The 24,077-nt window shown below is 52.1% G+C and overlaps 1 protein-coding gene across 2 annotated transcripts; it reads left to right on the top strand.

The window, feature by feature from the left end:
- The first annotated feature begins 3,794 nt into the window (after positions 1-3,794).
- LOC111160036 (pescadillo ribosomal biogenesis factor 1) lies at positions 3,795-20,795 on the top strand. 2 transcript variants are annotated; one of them, XM_022522814.1, is made up of 15 exons: positions 3,795-3,882; positions 8,319-8,398; positions 9,147-9,300; positions 10,757-10,866; positions 13,688-13,859; positions 13,950-14,039; positions 16,588-16,704; positions 16,825-16,899; positions 17,130-17,216; positions 17,357-17,487; positions 17,733-17,858; positions 17,982-18,166; positions 18,594-18,760; positions 18,892-19,053; positions 20,162-20,793. In XM_022522814.1, exons 1-15 carry the CDS (start codon positions 3,859-3,861, stop codon positions 20,243-20,245), a joined length of 1,764 nt encoding a protein of 587 aa, XP_022378522.1. In that variant the 5' UTR covers positions 3,795-3,858; the 3' UTR covers positions 20,246-20,793. The 2 variants fall into 2 exon arrangements, with proteins under 2 accessions (XP_022378522.1, XP_022378523.1); XM_022522815.1 differs by having other exon boundaries at positions 3,812-3,882; positions 17,372-17,487; positions 20,162-20,795.
- The last annotated feature ends 3,282 nt before the right edge of the window (positions 20,796-24,077 follow it).

A 24,077-nucleotide genomic window follows, 5' to 3' on the forward strand; every position in this document is an offset into this window, starting at 1 on the left:
CCCCCCCCCCGCCATGGAGCTGGTAGCCTGATGCAGGACTCGATCCCAGGACTCCGGGATCATGACCTGAGCTGAAGGCAGTCACTCAACCAACTGAGCCACCCAGGCGCCCTAAAACCACTGTTTTGACCAAAGACGTCTCAAGAATTCTTTCTTGGTCGTTGGCTCCACACTTCGCCACTCCAAACAATTGGACATCTAAATCTTTCCCAGATAAAATATGGTACTGAAGGATTGATGACCAAACAGAAGGTTTATCTGCTTTTGACTTCTTACTGCAAAGAAACTAAAGATACTTGAGTCTGTTGGTAAACATGCTTTGTGCTTTATTAAAAGATTGTACTATGGGAGCGCCTGGGTGGCCCAGTGGGTTAAGTCTCTGCCTTCAGCTTGGGTCATGATCTCAGGATCCTGATCTCAGGGTCCTGGGATCGAGCCCTCCGTCAGCCTCTCTGCTCAGCAGGGAGCCTGCTTCCCCCTCTCTCTCTGTCTGCCTCTCTGCCTACTTGCAATCTCTCTCTGTCAAATAAATAAATACAATCTTTTTAAAAAAAGATTGTACTATGGAAAAATATGTTTGTAAAAATTGTAAACTGTATTCTTCAGTTTCAGATAAAAAAAAGAATTCAGATCTAAAAGATCAGAAATAAATTTCATAAATTTCAGATCTCAAGGAATTCTGGTTGTAGCAGTTCACAGTTGGTTACTGTTTAGTTTTCACCGGAGATTATGGTTTCTAAGAGTTAAAATTCTTCTGCTAAATGTAATTAAGACTGATGGAGGGAAAAAGGCTTCGGTCAAAATTTGAATGAATAAAATCAAACAAGATGGGATCCGGAGGGAGACCAACCATAAGAGACTCTTAATCTCACAAAACAAACTGAGGGTTGCTGGGGGGAGGGAGGTCCTGGGATTGAGCCTTGCATCAGGCTCCTTGCTCAGCAGAGAACCTGGTTCTCCCTCTCCTTGTTGGGTTATGGACATTGGGGAGGGTATGTGCTATGGTGAGTGCTGTGAAGTGTGTAAACCTGGAGATTCACAGACCTGTACCCCTGGGGCTAATAATACATTATATGTTAATAAAAAATAAAAAATTAATTTAAAAATTTGAATGAATAGGTTGTAAAGGTTTGCAAAGGGAAATCACTGGAAAGGAATTTCGTAAGTGGTTGGGACTAAGTTTGAAATGAATGGATTTTTAAAGTACACTGGTATAAGATTACAACTCTGCTTTTCTTTTTGTTAAAGAGACAAAGTCTTGGATTGTTCATCTGCTTTTTATTTTATTTATTTGACAGAGCTATCATAAGTAGGCAGAGAAGCAGACAGAGAGGGAGGGAAGCAGGCTCCCCACTGAGCAGAGAGCCCAAAGTGGTGCTCTATCCTAGGACCCTGAGATCATGACCTGAGCGCAAGGCAGAGGCTTAACCCACTGAGCCACCCAGGCACCTCTGCATATCTGATCTTGATAAGAAACTGCAAACAAAAGTTTTTTGTTTTTGTTTTTTTTTTTTCTCTTTTGTCTCCAGGGAAAACCAAAGTTTCTATGTTTGGCCTTTTTCAGGTCTTTGATTACTTAAGATAGTTAAGACTTCTCAATATTAAAGGAACTAATTTTTGGTAACCATATAACCCTACCTACTTGCCCTTGGGAATTCTTACTGACACCTTGGTTAAATAAATTAAGTTCTAAATTCTTTAATGATCTCTAATACTATTTAGGCATGTGCTTTAAATTTTCTGAGGGTTTTAAACAAATACCCTCAAGATTTAAATTGTAAATGAAGTTTTTGTTTTTGTTTTCAAATGATAAACCTTAGGTTATGGTGCTTGGATAAATGCTGTAACTACTGTGGAGATTATATGCAGTTCCTAAAATTTATAATACATTTTTGTACAAGGCCACCACTTGATATTCTGATTATTGAAGTGTTATGTGTCACGAATAACTGGACTTCCTTGTCGCTACATTATAATGAATTCTCAGATCATTAACTAGGTCCATTTTTGAGTCTTTTGTCATTTACAGTTATTGTTCTAATCTCTTGTGAAACAAGTATCTTCAAGGAGATTCATGAAAAGAGCTTCTGACAAAGACAAGTTTTTGAGATCTTTAAAATCATAAAACTAGGGGCACCTGGGTGGCTCAGTGGGTTGAGCCTCTGCCTTTGGCTCGGGTGGTGGTCTCAGGGTCCTGGGATCCAGCCCCACATCGGGCTCTTTGCTCAGCGGGGAACCTGCCTACCTGTAATCTGTCAAATAAATAAATAAAATCTTTAAAAAAATAAAATAAAATCATAACACTAAAATGGGTAAGAATTTCCAGAACTTAATTTTATTTTATTTATTTTTTAAAAAGATTTTATTTATTTATTTGACAGACAGAAATCACAAGCAGGCAGAGACAGGCAGAGAGGGAGGGGGAAGCAGGATCTCCGCTGAGCAGAGAGCCCAATGCGGGGCTCAATCCCAGGACACTGGGATCATGACCCAAGCCGAAGGCAGAGGCTTTAACCCACTGAGCCACCCAGGCGCCCCCAGAACTAAATTTTAAAAGCTGCAATCACACTGAACAAGAATTAGTCATGGAACTAAATTAACCAAAGAAGATATTATAGTTTTTGTGACTCTTGTTTGAAACATTGTTGGTTCTCTAAAGTTTGCTCTTACAGATTAAGGAAACTTTTCAAGCTAACTATGACTCACAGAAATAGAAAATATTCCTTTGTGAACAATTAAAAATGTTTAACTTTTCTCTCTACCCGAACCCTCCACAATCCAGGAAACCCTTAATGAATATTCTTTTATCTATAGCAACTACAACTGTTTGAGTAAGTACAGTAAGACTCTGTTCTTGTAATAGGACACCACTGGAAACATTGGTTATTTTACCAAGGCTTTGACTGGAATGTCATATTTGAAAGACATGCATAGACTCAGATATAACTATACAGCTTTTTTAAAAAAATATTTTATTTATTTTTATTTGACTGACAGAGATCGCAAGTAGGCAGAGAGGCAGGCAGAGAGAGAGGAAGGGAAGCAGGCTCCCTGCTGAGCAGACAGCCTGATGCAGGGCTCGATCCCAAGACCCTGAGACCATGACCTGAGCCAAAGGCAGAGGCTTAACCCACTGAACCACCCAGGAGCCCCCAAACGTATCTTTAAAATATACCACAAGTTCTATAGCTCTGCTTCGCCTTTTGTCATTTTTCAATTTACTGCTAAGGCTCAGAACATACAAGTGGCCTCTCGGGTCACTAGACTTCTCTGAGTAAAAAAGTCTGCTTTTGATCTACTTTATCCCCCTCCAACAGCCAATGAGCCAAAGGGAAAGCCACAGGCAGCCGGAGGGAAACAGACCAGCCTCACTAAGCGCCCCTGGCGGCCGCTTTTTCTCAGGAGAACCCTTTTTCCGAGGGCGCCTAGCAACCGTTACGATGACAACCCACCGGCCCTCGCTCACCTCAGAGTGTGGCTGTCCTCTGCATCCCAGAAGGTACTGAGGGCCGCCAAGCCTTCCGCCACCCTCCATCCCAACATGCAACGGGGCTCATAGAGACAGGCGATCGTCACCAGATGGCTATAGAAACGCCTGAATATCTGCGTTCCTTTAAATACTAAAACTGTTATATGTCCAGAGATGAGAAAGAACTCTAAAGAGCGGTCTCAGTGACTTTTTTCAGAAAGTTCCGTTGTAAATTTCGAAGAGGAAAGCCGAATATTTCCCTAGACTCCCTCAGGCACCTCGTCGGGCAGCCCGCGCAGGCCCGCGGCGTGGGGGCCTCGGGGCCCACGTGCGGGAGGAAGTGGCGTTGTCTGTCCGCGCGGCGCTCGTAGACCCTTGAACGTGGAGCAATGGGAGGCCTGGAGAAGAAGAAGGTGAATGGGGCAGGAGCCGGGGAGGGGTGGTGCTGGGAAGAAGGGGAATGGGAGGGAGGGGGAAGCGAGGGTGCCAGGGGACTGCACCTTCCTGGCGTGGCCCTTCGTGCGTTCAGAAACGGCTGGGATCAACGGGATGAGAGACAGCTATGAGAAGGGTTCCGAGGATGGCAGTCCTCGTCCGATGAAGTCCAGGAAAGAACCTTGGAGCAGGGCTGTAGAAGAAAGTTGGGAGTTGCCAAAGAAAGCTTTACCCTAAATGTAGACCGGGCCGAAAGACAACTGCTTATTTGAAACAGTCATAAACATTACGTAAAGTTTACCATTATGTCAAGTTTATCATTTCCAAAACTTGTTATCCCTTCTTTGTTGAACCTACCCTGCACACTGGGGAGGGAAACATAAACAGTCAGGTGGTCCCTGCCTTCCCCAAGCTCACTTTCTAGCGGGGAAAGGACTCTAAACAACCAAATGAAACAATCACATGTTGTTAAATGTGATGCGAAAGGGTGGGGAATGTAAAAGAATACTTAGTTCAGTAAGTGTTGTGTTGGAAGGTCTCTCTGACTCGACATTTAAGCTGAAATCTGAAAGATCAGAGATCCAAATGGGTTCTGGGCCATGGGAGTGTTTAGCGAGCAAACCTGGCAGGGGACACACAGTGCCAAGACCGTTAGGTGGGAAAGGCTTTCTGTGTGCAAGAAATTAGGACATCAGGATGGCTGGCGGATAGCCAAACCAAGGGAAGAATGGCTTTTGGTGAGGTTGGGGTTAGACAGGAACCAGATGTGCAAGACGTGTGAGCCACCAGGAGGAACTTGGATTTTACATCAGGTGCAGTAGGTCTCAAGGGGAAGCACCATGGTCAGTTTTTCAAGGATTTCTTGTGCTGTATAGAGAATCACCTTGGTCGTGTGAAAAGACTGGGGAAGGGATGAAGGTGAGGAAGATGTAGTTGTCTCCTGTTTCCTTCAGATTGAAAGTTTCTGTTGCCTGTTTATGTTTAAGCCAACACAGTGTTGAATAACCAGTAAGTGTCAGTGTTTGGAATTACAAAGATAGAAGATGGAAAAATCTTCCTTGCAGCACAGATGCAGCTATGTAAACAAATCACAACAGTTTTTAATGCTGGGTTTCACAAGCGTCTTGAGTCAGATAACGTCCCCCCCCCCTTTTTTTTAAACACAGCACAAGCTCGGGAGCAGCAGGCAGAGAGAGAGGGAGAAGCAGTCTCCCTGCTGAGCAAGGAGCCCCTAGGATCCTGGGATCAGGACCCGAGTTGAAGGCAGATGCTTGACTGACTGAGCCACCCAGACGCCCCAAGCCAGATAACCCTTTGTGGTAGAGAGGGCTGTCCTGGGCATCATAGGGTATTTAATAGCATTCTGACTTTTTACATGCTAGATGCCACTGGCACTCAGCAGTCCGAAATGCCTAATTGCCTTCCCTCCATCCCGCACACACCCAGGAAGTAAAATCACCCCAGCTGAGAACTACTTACCTCCTTGATGTTTAAAAGGATAAGCGGGATGACAGACATAGGTGTGATGTAAAGCAATGGCAAACACTTTTAATGAAGACCTAACTTTCTGAGACAGTCTGAAGCTCATCTTTATAACCCCAGTAGACAATTTCTGGAGGAAAGAATAAAGGAAGGATGTATTTTGTGATGGGGTGATCGGAAGGTGGGGATCATAAACATACTCTTTGAGGGGCTGTAGGTTTATTTCTTAGAGCTAGACCTGGCCATCAAGGTCCCTGCTGCCTTACTGCAGACAATGATCTTGTTTGGAAAGGACATTCTTGGTACAATGCACTATTGCTCTTTATCATTGATACAGAGATGCGAACATGAGACAGGATGTTGGCACTGCAGACATCCACATGATTGCATCAGACAGTATGCTCCTTGGGGGCGGGTAGAGACCAGGTCTTCAGTCTTCATTGCCTTTGTAGCATCTAGCTTAATACATGGAACGTAGTAGAGGTTCTCTTATTTTCCTTTGAATGAATGCTGGAGGGGAGAGGCTTTGGCTTAGAGCATGCATTCTCAACTGGGTATCACCCACAAGAATTAGTTGAAGGGGTTTTAGATTTCAGTGATTTGTGACCCTTTGTTTTTATTTATTTTTAATTAATTAAAAAAAGATTTTATTAATATATTTGACAGAGAGAGACATAGTGAGAGAGGGAACACAAGCTGGGGAAATGGGAAAGGGAGAAGCAGGCTTCCCACCAAGCAGGGAGCCCAATGCAGGGCTCAATCCCAGGTCCCTGGGATCATGACCCGAGCTGAAGGCAGCCACTTAGGGACTGAGGCACCCAGGCGCCCCTTTTAATTTATTTTTATTAACATACAATGTATTATTTGTTACAGGGGTACAGGTCTGTGATTCAGTCTTACACAATTCACAGAGCTCACCATAACATACACCCTTGCCAATGTTCATCATCCAGCTACCCCATCCCTCTCACCCCTGACCCCTCCAACTGTCAGTTTTTTTCCTGAGATTAAGAGTCTCTTATGGTTTGTCTCCATCTCTGGTTTTGTCTTTTTCATTTTTTCCTCTCTTCCTTTATGATCCTTTGCCTTGTTTCTCGCAGTCCACATATCAGTGAGATCATATGATAATTGCTTTTCTCTGATTGACTTATTTTGCTTAGCATAATACCCTCTAGTTCCATCCATGGTGTTGCAAATGGCAAGATTCCATTTTTTGAATGTTGTGTAATAGTCCATTTATATACCACATCTTCTTTATCCATTCATCTGTCAGTGGACATCTAGGGTCTTTCTGTAGTTTGGCTGTTGTGAACATTGTTGCTATAAACATTGGGGTGCAGGTGCCCCTTTGAATCAGTACATTTGTATCTGTGGGGTAAATACCCAGTAGTGTAATTACTGGGTCGTAGGGTAGCTCTATTTTCAGCTTTTTCAGGAACCTCTGTACTGTTTTCCAGAGTGAGTGGTTGCACCAGCTTGCATTCCCACCAAAGACTGTAGGAGGGTTCCCCTTTCTCTGCATCCTTGCCAACATCTGTTTTTTCCTCACTTGTTGATTTTAGCCATTCTGACTGGTGTGAGGTGGTTTTGATTTGTATTTCCCCAATGCCGAATGATGTTGAACACTTTTTCGTGTGTCTGTTGGCCATCTGGATGTCTTCTTTGCAGAAATGTCTGTTCATGTCTTCTGCACATTTCTTGATTAGATTATTTGTTCTTTGGGGTTGAATTTGATAAGTTCTTTATAGATTTTGGATGCTGGCCCTTTATCTGATATGTTATTTGCAAATATCTTCTCTCAACTCTGTTGGTTGTCTCTTGGTTTTGTTGACTTTCTTTTGAAGGGGTCTTAGATATTTCAGTGGTTTGTGGCCCTTTAAAAGACCATATTACAGGGATGCCTGGGTGGCCCAGTGGGTTAAGCCTCTGCCTTCCACTCCAGTCATGATCCCAGGGTCCTGGGATCGAGCCCCGCATCAGACTCTCTGCTCAGCGGGGAGTCTGCTTCCCCCTCTCTCTCTGCCTGCCTCTCTCTCTGCCTACTTGTGATCTCTGTCTGTCAAATAAATAAATAAAATCTTAAAAAAAAAAAAAAAGACCATATTACAGGGGTGCCTGGGTGGCTCAGTTGATTAAGCTTCTGACTCTTGACTTCGGCTCAGGTTGTGATCTCAGGTCATCAGGGATCTGCACTCAGAGAAGAGTGTGCTGGAGATGCCCTTCCTCTGTACCTCCTGAGTGCACGCGTGCGCGCTCTTTCTCTCTCTCTCCTCTCTTAAGTAAATAAACAAAATTTTTAAAACAAACAAGAAAGAACACATTACATAACAGATCTTTGGTATGTCTGTAGTAACATTTCATGGGGCTGTGAGAGGGGACAGTTAAGGGGGGAGACAGTTTAAAAAGGCTTCTCATGGTAGGGGTTGGTTACAATCAAAACGTTGAAAAAACTGGCTTAGGGGATTAGGCACTGAGGCGTAGGATTCCAACCTGCATTTGAATCACAGCCCTTAAAAGCTATGTGACCCGGATAGGTTATTTCACTAAGTCTGTTTATTCTCAGTAAAATAAATTTTAATGGCACCCATGCCACGGTGTTGTGAGATTAAATGAAATAATGTGTGGAAATCACTAATCATAATGGCCAGTACTTAGAGCCACTCCCAAGTGCTTGGCTTAGCACCTGATCTATAGCAACCTCGTGGTCCCCAGGGTCATGCAGATGTGTGTGTCCTTTACACTGATTACTGCAAGAACGTGCAACAGAGCTTGTTCAGGCAGGTGGACTCCCTCTCTATAGCATTTCCTTTCCCAGAAGCCTCTTGGCTACTTGTCCACAGTGATTATTGCCTCTGGCCTGAGGCATGCCCAGAGATTGATGTCATCACTGCAATCAATGCTAATGGTCATTTGTTTTTTTTCCCTCCCCAAGTATGAACGAGGCTCCGCCACCAACTACATCACCCGAAACAAAGCCCGGAAGAAGCTGCAGCTGAGCCTGGCTGACTTCAGGTGAGGGTGGAGAGAAGTAGAATAGGGGAACTGCAGGGAGGTGCCTGGGTGGTGAGTCACACTCAGTGATGGTGAAAACTTAGCTGTATCCGTGTCTTAACCTACACTGCCACAAACTCTGTGTAGAATTCTGATAGCCCTAGTCTGGCTTTGCTTTAATGAGCTGTGCTTTGCCAGGGGTGGGTCTGCGGGGAAGCTGGAGAATGGGTCATGTCACGCTGGGTCATCAGAATGGGCCCACTGCTACCTTGCATTGCTGCTCTCTGGCTGGGTCTTTGTCACCCGTCCCCTCCCTTCTGGCAGAACAGACTCCTGATCCTGCAGCCAGGGGCTCTCAGCTCCTCGTAGAGTCAGATGTGTAGTTTTCCATAGCCTGTGGGCTCTGCTCTGTGGCCCACTTTTGGTCACCCAGCACTTTCCATCCTTACAGCCTCTGTCCTTCTAGAATGCTTTTCCCCTTTTATATGACTGAAATGTCAGCTTCTCAGCAAGGCCTTTTCTGACTCCCTTTGCTTAAAGGGGTACCTGCCATCTGGCCCCTGTCAGCATCCTGATTATTTCCTTTCTGGTACGTGTGACAGTCTACATTAGGTGATTTTTGGGGACTTGTGTTGATCAGGTCCTGCACAGGGACATGAATTCTCCAAGGGTAGGGCCCCTGTTTTCCCTGTTCCCAGCTGTTTTGCAGGCCTGATGTGGCCAGCGCTCAGCGCGTTTACTGACAGAAGGAATGGTCTTTGTCTTCCAGGCGGCTGTGCATCTTGAAGGGCATTTATCCCCATGAGCCCAAACATAAGAAGAAGGTTAATAAGGGCTCCACAGCGGCCCGAACTTTTTACCTTCTTAAAGACATCAAGTTCCTCCTCCATGAACCCATCGTCAACAAGTTTCGCGAATACAAGGTGAGGCTGGGGCTCTAGGGTCTGGATGGCATCTGTCGCTGCTCTGTGACCCACCAGCTGTGACCTCGGGCAGAGTGTTTAACCTTTCTGAGCAAGAAGGGTGAGGTAATTCTACCTCAAATGAATGTCTCGAGGATTAACTGAGATCACATGTGGAAATCATTTGCACAGAACCTGGCAAATGATTCACACTTTACCTGCTGTACCTTTGGCCTGAATCTTCTAGAGAATAAATGTGTTGCCCTTGAAGCAAAGATGGTACTAGTTCAGGGACTCTTTGGTGTATTCTTACGCGCCCAGAGAAACTGCGCCTTTTCAAATTCTTTCTGGAATCGCTCCCAGGAGACCAGGCTTTCCATTCCATAAATGGAAACCATTCACTGCTTAAGTACCATAGGGAAAACAGAGACCTCATTGGACCAAATGCTGATCGTTGAAAGGAGACTGCTGTTACTGAAGCCTGTGTGGAGCAGCGGGACCCAGCTGAGCTCTGGGCTGGGAGGAGCCAGGCGCCACCTGGTGGCCACAGGAGACTGGTCAGCCCCACATGCTGGCCCTTGGAATATCCAAGTCCAGGGGGTGGGTGGCTGGCTCTGTTTTGCTGCTGTGTTTTTTTTTTTTGTTTTTTTAAACTACTTAAACCCACTGCATTGGAAGTGGGACCATTGTGGGAAATGGCTGTCTTGGCTCTTCGGCAGCCTTGGAGCCTCTGAAGAGCACCAGAGGCAGGCCTGGCCAAAAGTACTTACAGGGAAGACTTCAGTTGGTTTGGAGGACCTTGTGGGCCCATGCCTGGCTTCAGCTGCATTTTCCTGCATGACCTGGCCGCACGCATGGACCCGTGGCTTGTTTCATGCCCACACAGACTGGTACTCAGAATGAAGGCCAGCTTTCCCGGCCCAGTGCTGCTTTGCGAGTAGGTCACTTGGGCTCAGTTGGAAAATAGGGCTGAACACATGGTGTTTTCATGTTTCATGTGGTGGAGTCAGCACATCAGAGTGGTCATCTCTGGTCATCCACCACAGGGCTACAGAGGGCTGGCTCTGCTCATCTGTGTGGGCCAGCTGGGATTTTTTTTTTTTTTAAAGATTTTATTTATTTATTTGACAGAGAGAGATCACAAGTAAGAGGCAGGCAGAGAGAGAGAGAGAGAGAAGCAGGCTCCCTGCTGAGCAGAGAGCCCGATGCGGGACTCGATCCCAGGACCCTGAGATCATGACCTGACTGAAGGCAGCGGCTTAACCCACTGAGCCACCCAGGCGCCCAAGCTGGGATGTTTTTAGGAGTTCACTGTTTTATACATCCCAGGCTGAGGGCATCAGCTGGCATAATCAGACAGCTGTGGTCAGCTTTAGGAGGTCCTGAGAGTCCTCCCGCCCATGTGTCCCTCTTTGGTGGAAGAAGGGTCTCCAGGAGCCCTTGGCCCCAGCATCAGTGATCTCTTCCTCTCTCCCAGGTGTTTGTCCGGAAGCTCCGGAAGGCCTATGGGAAGAGTGAGTGGAACACTGTGGAGCGTCTGAAGGACAACAAGCCCAACTACAAACTTGACCACATTGTTAAGGAGCGGTGAGTTGGGGACTCAGTCCTAACACCAGGACTCTGCTCAAATTGCTGGAGGAAGCAGACCAAAAAAACCACGGATTGTTAGAATGACAGCAAGTACCATGTGGGATGCTAACTATATGAAGGGACCTGGGGGACATATGTTACCTATGGGTTTATCAGAGTAGGTGTCTAGGGGTAGACATTTGAGCCAGTCAAGGGAAATATGGTTCAAGCAATGGGAACCACAGATGCAAAGGCCCTGTGGTTATTAAGAGCCAGAGTTCTGGGATTGCGCCCCAGGCACGTGGGGCAGACATGGCAGGCATGGCTGGGTCCCTCTGATCTTTTTTTTTTTTTTTTTAAGATTTTATTTATTTGGCAGAGAGGGAGCACAAGCAGGAGGAGTGGCAGGCAGAGGGACAGGGAGAAGCAGGCTCCCCACTGAGCAGAGAGCCTGATGCAGGGCTCAATCCCAGGACCCTGGGAGCATGACCTGAACCGAAGGCAGACACTTAACTGACTGAGCCACCCACGTACCCCTAATCTTAAGTGTTCTTTTCCAGCCTTCTCAGTAGTCCCACTCATCCATCGGCTAAGGCTATGGTTCTTTTTTTTTTTTTTTTTTTTTTAAGATTTATTTATTTATTTATTTAACAGACAGAGATCACAAGTAGGCAGAGAGGCAGGCAGAGAGAGAGAGGGGGAAGCGGGCTCCCTGCTGAGCAGAGAACCCGATGCTGGGCTCGATCCCAGGACCCTGAGATCATAACCTGAGCCAAAGGCAGAGGCTTTAACCCACTGAGCCACCCAGGCGCCCCTAAGGCTATGGTTCTTAACCAGTAGCAGAATTGGTTCCCAGGAGACATATGGAAATGTCTGGAGATACTTGCGCTTCTCATGACTTGGATGTGGGGCAGGAGAAGGAGTCCTACTGGTGTTTAGTGGGTAAAGACCAGGGAAGCTGCTAAACACCCTATAGTGGATAGGACAGTCCCCGTCACACAGAACAGCTTGGCCCAAATTGACAGTGCTGGTAAGGTTCAGAAACCCTGGGCTAATGAACATCATCTTCCCTTGGGGGCTGACAGCCTGGGAACAGTCACTCTGGGCTGGATGGACTTGGCGTGACTGAGTCAGGCCCGCCATGGGCTAGCACAGAGAGAGCCCTGGCCTAGGAGCCCAACATGGGGTGTCCTCACCACAGCTCTGCAGCCTGCAAGCTGGGTGGCCTGAGAACGTTCCTGCTCCGAGTACGTCCTCCTCTGAGAGGGAGACGATAGCTCCTGTCCTGCCTGTGTCACAGCTGTCATGCCTGTGTCCTGCCTGTGTCACAGCTGTCATGCCTGTGTCCTGCCTGTGTCACAGCTGTCATGTGGAGCAAATGCAAAACTTGTACTAGGAAAAAGCCAAGTATCTGGATTCATGCCCAAACCAGGTGGCAGTGTGGTTATGGAGTTCCAAATTCACCGCCCCCCACCCCAGCCCTGATCTCCTTTGCCATCGCCTAAAAAAAAGCTGGTGTCTCAGAAACAGTTGGTGCTGTTCCTACAAAGGTCCTGGCCAGGTTAGTGTGTTTGTGCGTGAAGTGCAGAGAGAGGACACTTAGGAGACACCACAAGGGGCCAGTTGAAGTTTCTGCCTGCACACCAGAAAACCAGATGCCCCTCCTCCTGTTGGCTTTGGAGAGGTCCCTGCGGCCTTTCTTCTGTTTCTGTGTGCTGTGAAGACTGGCAGGTTCCTCCTGGTGCACTGCAGGGAGTGATGCCACATGGGGCTGGAATGACCATGGCCGTCTTTGGTCTCATGGCTTTCAGAGTCCCTTTTTGAAGCAGCAAAACGCTTTCTGCAAAAGAAAGCTTCCTGGAAGGCAGTTTGGGTTCAGAGGCTCCGACAGCCGCTCTGGCTAGGGGAGGGACGCCTGAGGCCCTGTCTGACCACTTGTCCCTAGGTGTTTCCAGGGAGCTACAGGAGCCCAGTTTTAAACCAACAGTTTGGTCCAACAGTGTCATTTTCCAGATGAAATCACTGGAGTTGGGTGAGGCCCAGGGACTCATCCTGGGTCACAGCTGAGATGGGAATCCAGGTGTCATTACACATACTCCAGTGTCCTCTTCATGACCCAGGCCTCCGTCCCTCAGCAGGGCAGCCACGCAGTAGTGGATCCTGCCAAGGATGGCATGTTCTTGTCAGCTTCTTAATTTGTCACAGGATTCCTGGAAGCGCTTTTTTGCTCTGGCTTTTCCTGGCCCAGGACTGAAAAAATTCCAACATTTTTGGCATTTGGTTCCAGTTGCTCCTGCAATCCAGACCAAGGGCCGGGTGAGGAGGGATGAGGCATGACTCACTCTGGTGACCTGTGGCCGGGCCAAGCCGTGAGTGCTGCTGAGTGCAGGCCGGCCCCCATTCTCCACCATCACACACTAGGGCAGCGTCATATTTTTCTGCTTTTGGTTTTGAACATTCGACTGTATTTGCTTTGAACTGCAGTTCCTACCTTGAAAAATAGACTCGGTCCACTCTGTTTGACCACAAATAGAAGTGGGTCCAGGCTGAGTCCTTGGTGGGCAGTGACTGTTCAGGACCCCATTTGGGATTTCTCTGATCCTCAGAGCTAAGTGGGCCTGGCCTCATTCCATGCTTTCTCCAAGGCTCTGGGGAAGCTGCCGCTGCCAGGCCCCTGGGCATTGCCCAACTTTGTGATCAGGAGATGGGAGTGGCAAGACCTGCTTGGGAATGGGGCCTCTGGGAGTGACTGACAGGGGAGAAGAGGAATCCAGCCCTCCCCCCACACCCCGAGCCCAGCCTGCCCAAGCCTGTGAGCACTGCTTTCCTCGGCTTGCAGGTACCCCACATTCATAGATGCTCTGCGGGACCTGGATGATGCCCTCTCCATGTGTTTCCTCTTCTCCACCTTCCCACGGACTGGCAAGTGCCACGTGCAGACCATTCAGCTGTGCCGCCGGCTCACTGTGGAGTTCCTACACTATGTCATTGCTGCCCGCGCCCTTCGAAAGGTATGCCTGGGGCCACCTGTGGGAGGGGTTGCCGCTCTTCTCCCTGCCCTGCCTCCCAGTGCTTTTCACCCTACCGTGCCCTCCCCCCAGGTCTTCCTGTCCATCAAAGGCATTTACTACCAGGCCGAGGTACTGGGGCAGCCCATTGTGTGGATCACACCCTATGCCTTCTCCCATGACGTGAGTACACCTGTGGGGCAGGCAGGGGCTTGTGCTGGGGCGTTGCTCATTCTCTGGCTCCTAACAGACATCAGGAGTTGGGCAGAGGGGGGATTTTGTTGTCTTTCACAGTCCAGCATGTGCTGGGTTTCCAAGTGCAGCAGGGGTATTGTGTGGGGGTGAGGGATGTCCTGCACAGTGTTGTAATGACAGCTTGAGTCTGCCTGTGTGCAGTCCTCCCCTGCTGGGTGACCTTGGACATGGTCCTGCCTCTTTCTGTGCCTCAGTTCATGAATGATGTTTTTCCACGTGCTAAGTCTTGTCCTGAGGATGTAAGGGGAAAAAAATCTTGTAGAATGCCTGGCGCTAGGCCCTTTGGGAGTGCCGTGTGGCCAGTGAGCAGCCGCCAAAGCTCGGGAAGTAGCCGAGCCCAGCCCTGCCTTCAGAGCCATGGGATCGTCATCCCGCTTTGCTGCTAGTGGCTGCCAGACCTTGGCCAGGCTGCTCTGCTTAACCCCTCAGCTTCTCCTGACTCCTACCCAGGGTTGGGGGCACTGGGTGAGGTGGGGGAGGATGAGGACATGAGAAGTTTTTAGCACAAGGCACTACTTCCTATTTATCTTGGTTTAGACTGGGTGTTTTGGGCAGGGATTCACAGAGAGAAATCCTGCTTTTGCCTCCTTAGGGGGCAGCATTAACCTTTGGTCCCCCGCATGGTCTGGGCCAGACTCTCCTTCTGCCGCACTTGTCATCCTCTGGGCCTGTGTCTGGCCGGGTCTCCTGCCTGTGCCTTGAGCAGCAAGTGTGCCAGCCTGGCTGGACAGTCTGTTTGCTGACCAGGTTAGCAGGTGCTGCAGGGCGAGCTGGGGATCTGGGCCCCTCCCCTTTACTCTGGGCTGGCAGGGGTCCAAGGCTGGAACCCACTCTGATGCAGGGTAGTGGAGCTGTCTGGGGGCAGGCTGCAGTCCATGGGTGAGAGGCGCCTTGGCCTTCAGCAGTCTTCTCTTCCCACTCTCCAGGGCCCATATGTGTGCCAGAGCCTGTGGCCCCTCTCTTTTCCCCATCCCGTCCCTCCCCTCCTTCTCCTTCCTTCCTGTCTTCTTGCCATGCCTCCTTCCTCTCTAGCCCTCCCTCTTTTTCCTTCTCTCTGATGTGCCACCCCCATGCTGCTCAGACTGGTCTTTGTATGTTCTCCTGGTGGTGAATAGGGCCTGTAGAGGCCAGCCTCCGCACAGCTGGCCCTGGGGGAAGGGAACAGGATGCCGTTCCTCCTTCCTCCCTGGCCAACTCACTGCCACTACTTCCTCTCAGCCAGAGGATGGGGGACCGGTCCTGGGTCATTACTGAGGCCCTCGTGTACCTTCTTCCCCCTGAGTGGCTAGTGCTGGGCTCCTCAAAGTAGGACCCAGGCAAGTAGTGGGTGGGGTGGGGACGGGGGGAGCAATGGGACCCTGCTCAGCGCTGTGCTGTGGAAAATGGAGTTACGGAGTTAGTCCTCAGATGCTTCCCTAGCAGATGTTCTTGGAAGGATGGAGGTGTGAGTGGGGGCACGGGTGGAGTACGTCTTGGTCCCTGTATCCTCACACTGCCTAATGGCAGAATAGAGAAACAGCTCAAGGTCATGGGCACGTGTGGCATGAAGGGGATGTTGTGAACACTACCGGTTTTGACATTATTCAGCATATTCTGCCATCCAGCTTCTGGGTGGTCAGCAGGGCTGGGCTCGCCTCCCTGGTTGTGGGGGCAGTGTTGCTCAAGAGTCGAGATCCTTCCCCTGTTTTGCTTTATCAACTCCTCAAGGGCAGAGATGAACCCTGTCATACCCCGTACTTGCCGGGTTGGTAGCTCTCAAGGGTAGCCATGTGCTTTTGCCCCAAGCAGGCAGCTTTTCTCCTGCCATTTCTCCAGAGCTTCCTGGGGCTGAGTCAGGCAGCTGTCCCATCCTGTCCTGGGTTCCTTGGGTTCTGCGTTTGTCTCTGGCTTGGGACTTGGCCTGGGCCTCTGAGTTGAGTGTTCGTTCCAAGGCTCCTGCCAAGGTGTGAGGGTGCTGAGTTGTACCCCCGCAGGCCGACAGACTGCTGGAGGGCCAACTCTCCCAGCTGGGGTGGCGATGGAGCTAGGCACAGGGAGGTTAGCAGGCGAGCCCAGGAGAAGACATTAAATGAAGACTGTGGGATGACTCATGGCGAAGGATGAGCTCTGGCCAGGCTGGCGGTGGAAGGCCACCTCTGTGACCGAAGTCTGGTTTGAGCCAGGACTTGCAGGATGAGTGAAAGCTGGGTCAGGGGCGGGGGAGCTTCAGCCAGTCCCTTTCATCTTCCTCTTTATGGCTTGGGGATTTGGCTCTGGCCTCAGGATGCCCCTAACCCTGGGGAACCCTGTCCAGTGCCTCCCCCAGAGTGCTTGTGGGACACGCCACAGAGCCCCTTCTCATGGGGTAGGGGTCTGAAGGCAGGGCCGCCATGGAGGAGCCTTGGGCAGGCTGGAGTCACCTCCTGTGGGGGTTGCCAGTGCCGTCTTTTCCCTCTACCTGCACCTGCCTTGCCAACGGGTCCCCTGTGCTCCGCAGCACCCGACAGACGTTGACTACAGGGTCATGGCCACCTTCACTGAGTTCTACACCACACTGCTGGGCTTCGTCAACTTCCGCCTCTACCAGTCGCTCAACCTGCACTACCCGCCCAAGGTAGGGCCCCAGCCCAACCCAGCCCAGGTTCTTCTCAGTGTGCAGGGGCCATGGCCCTGCTGCCCACACAGAGATGGGGCTCTGGCATCCTCTCCCTCTGACCTTCTCCTTGCCTCGCAGCTGGAGGGGCAGGCCTACACAGAGGCGAAGACCAGTGAGGACACCTATGCGTTGGACTCCGAGAGCTCTATGGAGGTGAGAGAAGCTTCCAGAGTACTGGCCCTGCGTCCTCCTAGAAGGGTGGTCACTGGCCTGGTGGTGTGGATATGCATGGCTAGATGGGTGGGCTCAGGGCTTGCCCTTGGAACCCAAGCCCACTGATGTCCCAGAACTGTCACTGCTCCTGCTACCCCCACCCTGCCACTGACCATGTCCCCAGCCAAGACCTCCTATCTGTAAGCAGTGGCCCTGCTTCTTTCCTATAGAAACTGGCAGCCCTGGGTAACAGTCTGGCCCGCGTGGTGGTGCCTGCGGAGGAGGAGGCTGAAGTGGATGAGTTTCCTGCTGATGGGGTGAGGACTGCATGTCAGGGTTGGTGGGGGTGCGTGCTGGGACTGAGCGCTCTGGGTGGAAGCTGGGGGACATCTCCGCCTGCTGCCCTCCAGTGCGGGTGTGAGCAGGCCCAATGGCACCACGGCCTCTTTCATGGCAGGAGATGACAGCGCAGGAGGAGGACCGAAGGAAGGAGCTGGAGGCACAGGAAAAGCACAAGAAACTCTTTGAGGGCCTGAAGTTCTTCTTGAACCGTGAGGTGCCCCGCGAGGCCCTGGCTTTCGTCATCAGGTGGGAGGCTGATGGCCCTGGCTGTGCCCTGCTCTGGGCTGGGGCCCATCCCAGATGCCCCCCAGTAACACAGGATGGTGGCAGCACGCACCCCTCAGGGCTGTGGTGCAGAATCACCAGGGTGGGCGTAGGGAGCGTCCAGCACCAGCATGTGGGGAGATTCTGGTGTTGGGGAGGGGATAGGTGTGTCCTAGGGGGGTGCGCTTCATGCTGGATACTCCTGTGCTCTCCCCCTATGCCTGTAGGAGCTTCGGGGGGGATGTGTCCTGGGACCAGTCTCTCTGCATTGGGGCCACATATGACGTCACAGACTCCTGCATCACCCACCAGATTGTTGACCGGCCTGGGCAGCAGACACCTGTTATCGGCAGGTAGATCCCCAGGGCTCTCATCTTCTTCCATCTGTTTGGATTTCGGGGTGGGGGGCAGAGGTCTGTCTCTAACCCCAGGGCGGGGGGGATCAGGTTGCTGCTATGACCTGTCTCTGCCGCCAGGTATTACGTGCAGCCCCAGTGGGTGTTTGACTGTGTGAACGCGCGGCTCCTCCTCCCCGTGGCAGACTACTTCCCTGGAGTGCAGCTGCCGCCACACCTCTCACCCTTTGTGTCGGAGAAGGAGGGAGATTACGTCCCTCCCGAGAAGCTGAAGCTGCTGGCCCTGCAGCGGGGGGAGCACCCAGGTGAGTGGGCCAGGCAATGGCATGGGTGGGTTTCTCCGGGCTGGCTTTGGCCTCACCTCATTTCCCTCCTTAGCTGCAGAGGTGGCAAGCTCCTGAGAATGGGACAGTCAGGCTTAGGAGAGGGAACACATGTGTCCTACAGTCTGCTGTTCCTTGATGGTCAGAGTAACTGAGCAGGAGTGGTCTGGAAGTTGTCATGGGTATTTATGTAGGAGGTGGCAGAGCTCGGGATTGGGGGCCTGGAGTTTCCTCAGAAGCCAGCTAGGGCTGTAGGGAGAGGTGCCAGGGGGAGTCACAGTTGGGACAGCCCTGCACCCTCTTTGGAACGTCTTCGTGGCTGAAGAGTGTGGTGCCTGGGCCCAAGTGCTCGGCCCGGAAGGAGAAGAGGAGGCTCCCAGGGCTTTCAGAAGTCACTGCCCTTTCATAGAAAATATGGATGAATCTGAAGAGGAGGATGAGGAGGAAGACAATGATGGTGATGGTGATGAAGGGGGAGAAAATGAAGAGGAGGAGGAAGAAGATGCAGAGGCTGGTTCAGAAAAGGAAGAAGAGGCCCGGCTGACAGCCCTGGAGGAGCAGAGGCTGGAGGGGAAGGTACTGGGAAGCTGCTGGGGGGTGCCCCACTGGCCATCTTTGGTGCCAGCCCCGGCCCAGAATGGCAAGAACCAGGGGACCAGTGGGGGTGGGGGACCCAGCATCCACAAGTGTCCGCCCTGTGTCCCCAGAAACCCAGAGTGATGGAAGGCACTGTGAAGCTGGAGGACAAGGAGAGGCTGGCGCAGGAGGAGGAGAATGAAGCCAAGCGCCTGGCCATCATGATGATGAAGAAGCGGGAGAAGTACCTTTATAACAAGATCATGTTCGGCAAGAGGCGCAAAATCCGAGAGGTGAGTCCCTGTCACCTGCCCGAGACTCCCAGGTGAACCTGGGGGCCGGCTGGCTGTCCGCTGTGCAGACTCCGGGTCCTTAGATTTTTTCTGAGGTTGCCGGTCTGGCCTGGCCCAGTCCCTGGGGCCCCCATGCCGGCCTGTGTCGGCATCTTGGTGTCAGCAGCTTGTGCCTGGGCTTTCTTCAGAGCATCAGTTTCCTTCTGACACCCAGCTCTTTCTGAGTTTATTGGCGTCTGGGGACAGAGCTGTCTCAGCAAACTCCAGGCCCGCTTTCGCAAATGACCACTTAACAGATGTGCATAAAGCAGGAGGGACTGTGGAGGTCTGGGTTAGGTTTCTATTTTGTTTCCTCTTGTTCACAAAGCCAGAAATGCTCATTGTAAAAAAAAAATTTTTTTTTTTGAAGTTCTTTGCACACCAGAACTCTGTAATCAATGATGTGGGAGTGGCTCACAGTCCTGCTTCTGGGGTGATCTGTAGTAATAGCACCCCAGTTTCTTCTGTGTGTGTAATAACACAGGGTTTTGGAACCATCATGCTACGTACGGGTGGTTTAGAGGGTATTTTTCATTTAATCATAGAGTGAATTTCTTGCTATGACCTCATACAAGTGATCTGTTCTCTAGATAGAATCAGTTTGTTTTTCATTTTGAGGCATTCTTAGAAAACACCCTTGAGTGCAGCCCTGCCTCCTCTGAAGTCCCTGCAGGGTCCATTCACAGGCATGTAATTGGCTAGGTTGAAAGACCCATGTGTGTTTTGTAGTTGATATTTCCAAATGGGCCCCAGGGGAAAGACCCCTCCCCAGCAGCCCGGTGAAGGTGATTGGCACTCAGCTTTCCCGAGGAGGAAGGTAAACGGGGCAGTTGCTTCTAGCTCTGGGAGCCTGGGATCCTCCTAACTTGTTAGGGGCCCATTAAATCATAGAGCCCTGAAAGCAAAGGTAAAAAGCCTGTTTTATTGCCTGAGGTTGTTTAGATAGTTGTTTTTCCTCTTGGTCATTTGCCTCTGTAACTTTCCTGGAAGCTCTGCCTTTAAGGGACAGCCTTGAGTAGGAGGAGAAGCAGCCCTCAATCACAGCTCGATCCCCCTTTCCTCCTCACAGGCCAACAAACTGGCAGAGAAGCGGAAGGCCCACGATGAGGCTGTGAGGTCTCAGAAGAAGGCCAAGAAGGCCAGGCCAGTGTGAGTGGCGGCAGCCTCTGGATGGGTGTGGCCTGCTCCCAGCAGCTGGACTTGGCACAGGCAGGCCGGAGGACCCAGGCTTGGTGGCAGACCAGAGTCTCTTCTGTTTTCATCCTCTTCCTCCCCCTGCCGGCCCTGGCTTCCTCTCACGCTCTCTGGCTGGAGCCCCAGCCTCGGTTGGATGGAGCTCCCTGCTGGTGACTGGGCAGAGGAGAGGCCTCTGTGCCCAGCCCAGCCTGATGCTCAGGAGTCAGTGGCATGGTTGGGGGTGTTGTAGGGGCCTGAGCAGCCTCTCAGGGGCTGCTTCCATTTTTCCTGGCTTCCTGCAGTGCTCGCCTCCCCTGAGGGATTGGACCTGTGATTCTCCTGCTGCTGTGGTGGGGTGAGGGTGGGGAAGCATTTGTTACCAAACAGCTAGAGTTTTAGAACCAGTTGAATTCTGTGTTCATGAGCCTTCGTGGGGTTGGAGAAGGGCCACCTAGTGAGTGGAGTCTGCGCTTGGTTCACATTCCAGCCCAGGTATTTTTCCTCTGTGAACATTGCTTCCTCCTGTGTAAATTAGGGGTAGAAGTTCTGGTGCGTCTCTGGGGGGTGGGGGTGGGGGAGGCGGGTTCAGTGATAGTGTTGTGCAGACTCCGTAGGGCCAGGTGCCTGGGAAGGAAGGTACTTTAAACACCAGCTGGGATTGTGGTAACTGGTTGCTAGAGTGAGCCCAGGACGGGGAAGCCAGCACCTGAGACCTCTGTGTGCCTTGAGTCGTGGGTACTTTACGTGGTAGGCTCATGGGCAGAACTGTCCAGTAACCGCCTGTGGGTGTTGCATGCAGTCTGACACGTGACCCTTGCTGGGCCGTCATTGCAGCTTCCCTCCTGCCCCTGACAGTGCTCTTGCTTAGGCCTGAGAGACCTGCCTTTGCCTAGAGGGCCAGTGCCTCACAGCAGAGCCAGGGCCAGAAACCAGTGCTTGGGATGGTCACTCAGCCCCTCCCAGATCAGGCAGGAATTTCTGAATATCCCCTTCAGGGTGCTGAGGGCTCTCAGGAGCAGGGGCTAGGGTGGTGGAATGTGGGTTTGGAACTGGGTTCCATGTACCCCTAGTCTAGGCACCTGAGAGCATTGGCCCTGTACCCCTCAACTGTGCCCAGGCTCTGTAGTTTTTTGGGCAGTGGCTGCAGGCCTGCCTGGGGGAGGAGGGTCCGGACAGGGGTGGGAGTGAGTTTGGACAGGCTCTGGCAGGAGAGCAGAGAACCCAGGCCCCTGTCTTGGCCAGGCCCTGCTGTGGGTGGAGAGGGCTGTGCTGTACTCTTGCACACTCGTGAGGGTGGGGCTGGTGGATGTGCTAACATGGGCAGGGTTGGGATCAGGGCCTTTGGGGCCAAAGCCTGTCCCTAGGGAATAACTTGGGCCTGCCTGGGTGCATGTGCATCAAAGGGGCCACGGCAAGGGTGCTAAGGCAAGGCTGGAGAGTGAGCCAATTGGATCCAGGAAAATCCCTGGCAGCCGTGCGGATGTGGAATTTTCCCCATTCCAGTGTCGCCCAGTTAATGGCGGGGGCAGCAGGGCTCTGCCACAGCCCATGCCCCACCGAGTGGCGAGTGGCGAGCAGGTTTTGCAATGCCCGCAGGTGGAGCTGTGCATTCCCAGCCCAGGTGGGCAGGAGTTCCTATCCTTGGTCCTCCTCTGCGGTGAGGAGGGAAGCTGGGGACTGAAAGAAGGTGGATCATGGTTGGGGTGCCTGCATCTGGATGTTGCTGTGTGCACCCCTTGTGGACACCCTGGAGAGGTGGGTCAGCAGAGACCTCCTAGTGGCCAGACTGGTTGGAGATAGGTCCCTTGCCTGAGCTTCCCTCAAGGGATCCTTCCCCCCATCCACATTTTAGACCCCAAAAACGTGTCCCCAACTCGCACTGACTTGAGCAGGAGGCCGTACCTTATGTTGGATGTTTAGGATTCCAGAGACCCCAGTAAAAGCTCAGCGACTAGTCTAGCCACTTCCCTTTCCCCAGAGCTGGGCTGCCCTCATCACCAGCACCACGCCACCCCGTTTCCCAGGCACCCTCGAATCCCCTTCCGGGCCGGAGCTCAGCCGAGCCTCAGGGTCCAGCGGTGGGACAATGGCCCTGTTGGCGCTCCCAAGACAAACGCGCCTTGTTGAGCCTGCGGCGGGGGCGCTGCGCTGCGCGCGGGGACGCTGAATGCGGCTTCTGTGCGTCCCAAGCGGGCGCGGAGGGGCCGAGAGGGGGCCGTGGCCGCCTGCCTATTGGCCACAGCACCGGGGGGTGGGCCAGGCTGGCGGCCGCACCTGGCCGGAGGGAGTGTGGTGGCGGCGGCGGCGGAGGCGGTGGAGGGAGCATGGTTCAGGTCCGGTGGAGTCGGGGGCCCGGGCGGGTACGCCCCGCCGCCTAGTGAGCGCCCGGGCGGCGCGGGCCCGGGACCGAAACAGCCACGCCAGGCCCGAGGAGAACGGGGCTAAGGTATGTTCTGGGGGCCCAGCACCCACTGCCTGCCTGTGCCCTGTCTGAGGCTGCAGCCGGCGCTACCCAGACCTCCAAACCGGGACCGTGGGAGTCACTTTCAGACCTGGGTGGTGCGAGAGTGCCAACAGCTTCTCCAGGGAATGAGTGCCCTTTGGGCTGACAGAGGGTCGGCAGCTGGGGGGGGGTACGTTGGTGTGTGCCCTGCCCTTGGTTTTTTTCCTCTTAGCCCCCTTTCCAGGGTTGTCCCAGTCCTCGGACAGGGTGGGTGGGGCTGGAACTGGGCTGGAGCTGGAAGTTCATTAATGATTAATCTCGGACACAGCAGCCTGAGCCCTGGGGGAGGAAGGGCAGGGATCTCCCCTGTTCCCACCAGCGCTCTCCAGAAGTGGTTGCGGGGGAGGGGCATCAGACCAGGGGCTGGGGCCAGGGGGAGGGATGGAGCCCCCTCTGCTTGGGGAAGGCCCAAGACCACCAAAGAGGAGCTCGGAAATGGGACAAGCCCTGATATCCAGGAAGGGTCCATAGGAAATCCAGCCGGTCGATTTTTTAGGACCAGTGTCAGGACGGGATACAGCTTGGTCTGCCCTCTCAGTAACAAGCAGGTACTTGGTCACAGCACAGAGCAAGACTGTGGTCTCTTCCCAGTAGGGCTCCCCATTCCCACCTGCCTGGAGCTGGAGAGGTGGCCGCAGTAGCATCTGCACATCTGGCTGCAGTAACCCACACCAGGAGGAGGGAGGGAGGGAGGGCTGCAGGCCTGACACCCGATCCCCTGGGTTGTCAAGGTGACAGGTGCCATGAAAATCCTCAGGAGGACAGTCCAGTTGGGAGAATCCAACCTCTTCCTTTACCAAGGGCATGACCTGAGACCCAGAGAGGTTAAGGCCACCGGCAGGCCTGGGCCAGAGCAGCCCCTATAGTGCGGCACTGTACTTTGTCCTGTGAAAGAGAGCATTCCCATTATCCTTAGGGGAAACTGAGGCCCAGGGCAATTCAGTGACTTGCCCAAGGTCATACATAATTCAAAGGTGGCTGAGTTGATTATGAATCAAAGGAGTCTTGTCCCAGCCCACATCTCAGGATTGCAGCCCTGCTCAAGACCTCTGCTGCTCTGGGGTCCTAGGCTCCCAGATCGGCCTGTGCTGCCCCAAACCCCTAGCTCAGGACCCCTCCCCCCCTTGCCTTCCTAGCTCCCAGCTCTGCCTGACACTCAGGGGGTGGGCAGACTGCTACCCTGGGAGCGGAGACAACAGAGCCCTGTTCCCAGCTGCCTCCTCGGTCTGCTTCATTCCCTGCTTCTCACTCAAGCCAAGCCCTGCCTCAAGGAAGCTCCCTGTGGACAGAGGAGCCTGATTCCTGC

Source organism: Enhydra lutris, unplaced genomic scaffold (genome assembly GCF_002288905.1).
Source record: "Enhydra lutris kenyoni isolate GAN:26980312 unplaced genomic scaffold, ASM228890v2 scaffoldscaffold73, whole genome shotgun sequence".
In the NCBI taxonomy this organism is placed as follows: Eukaryota; Metazoa; Chordata; class Mammalia; order Carnivora; family Mustelidae; genus Enhydra; species Enhydra lutris.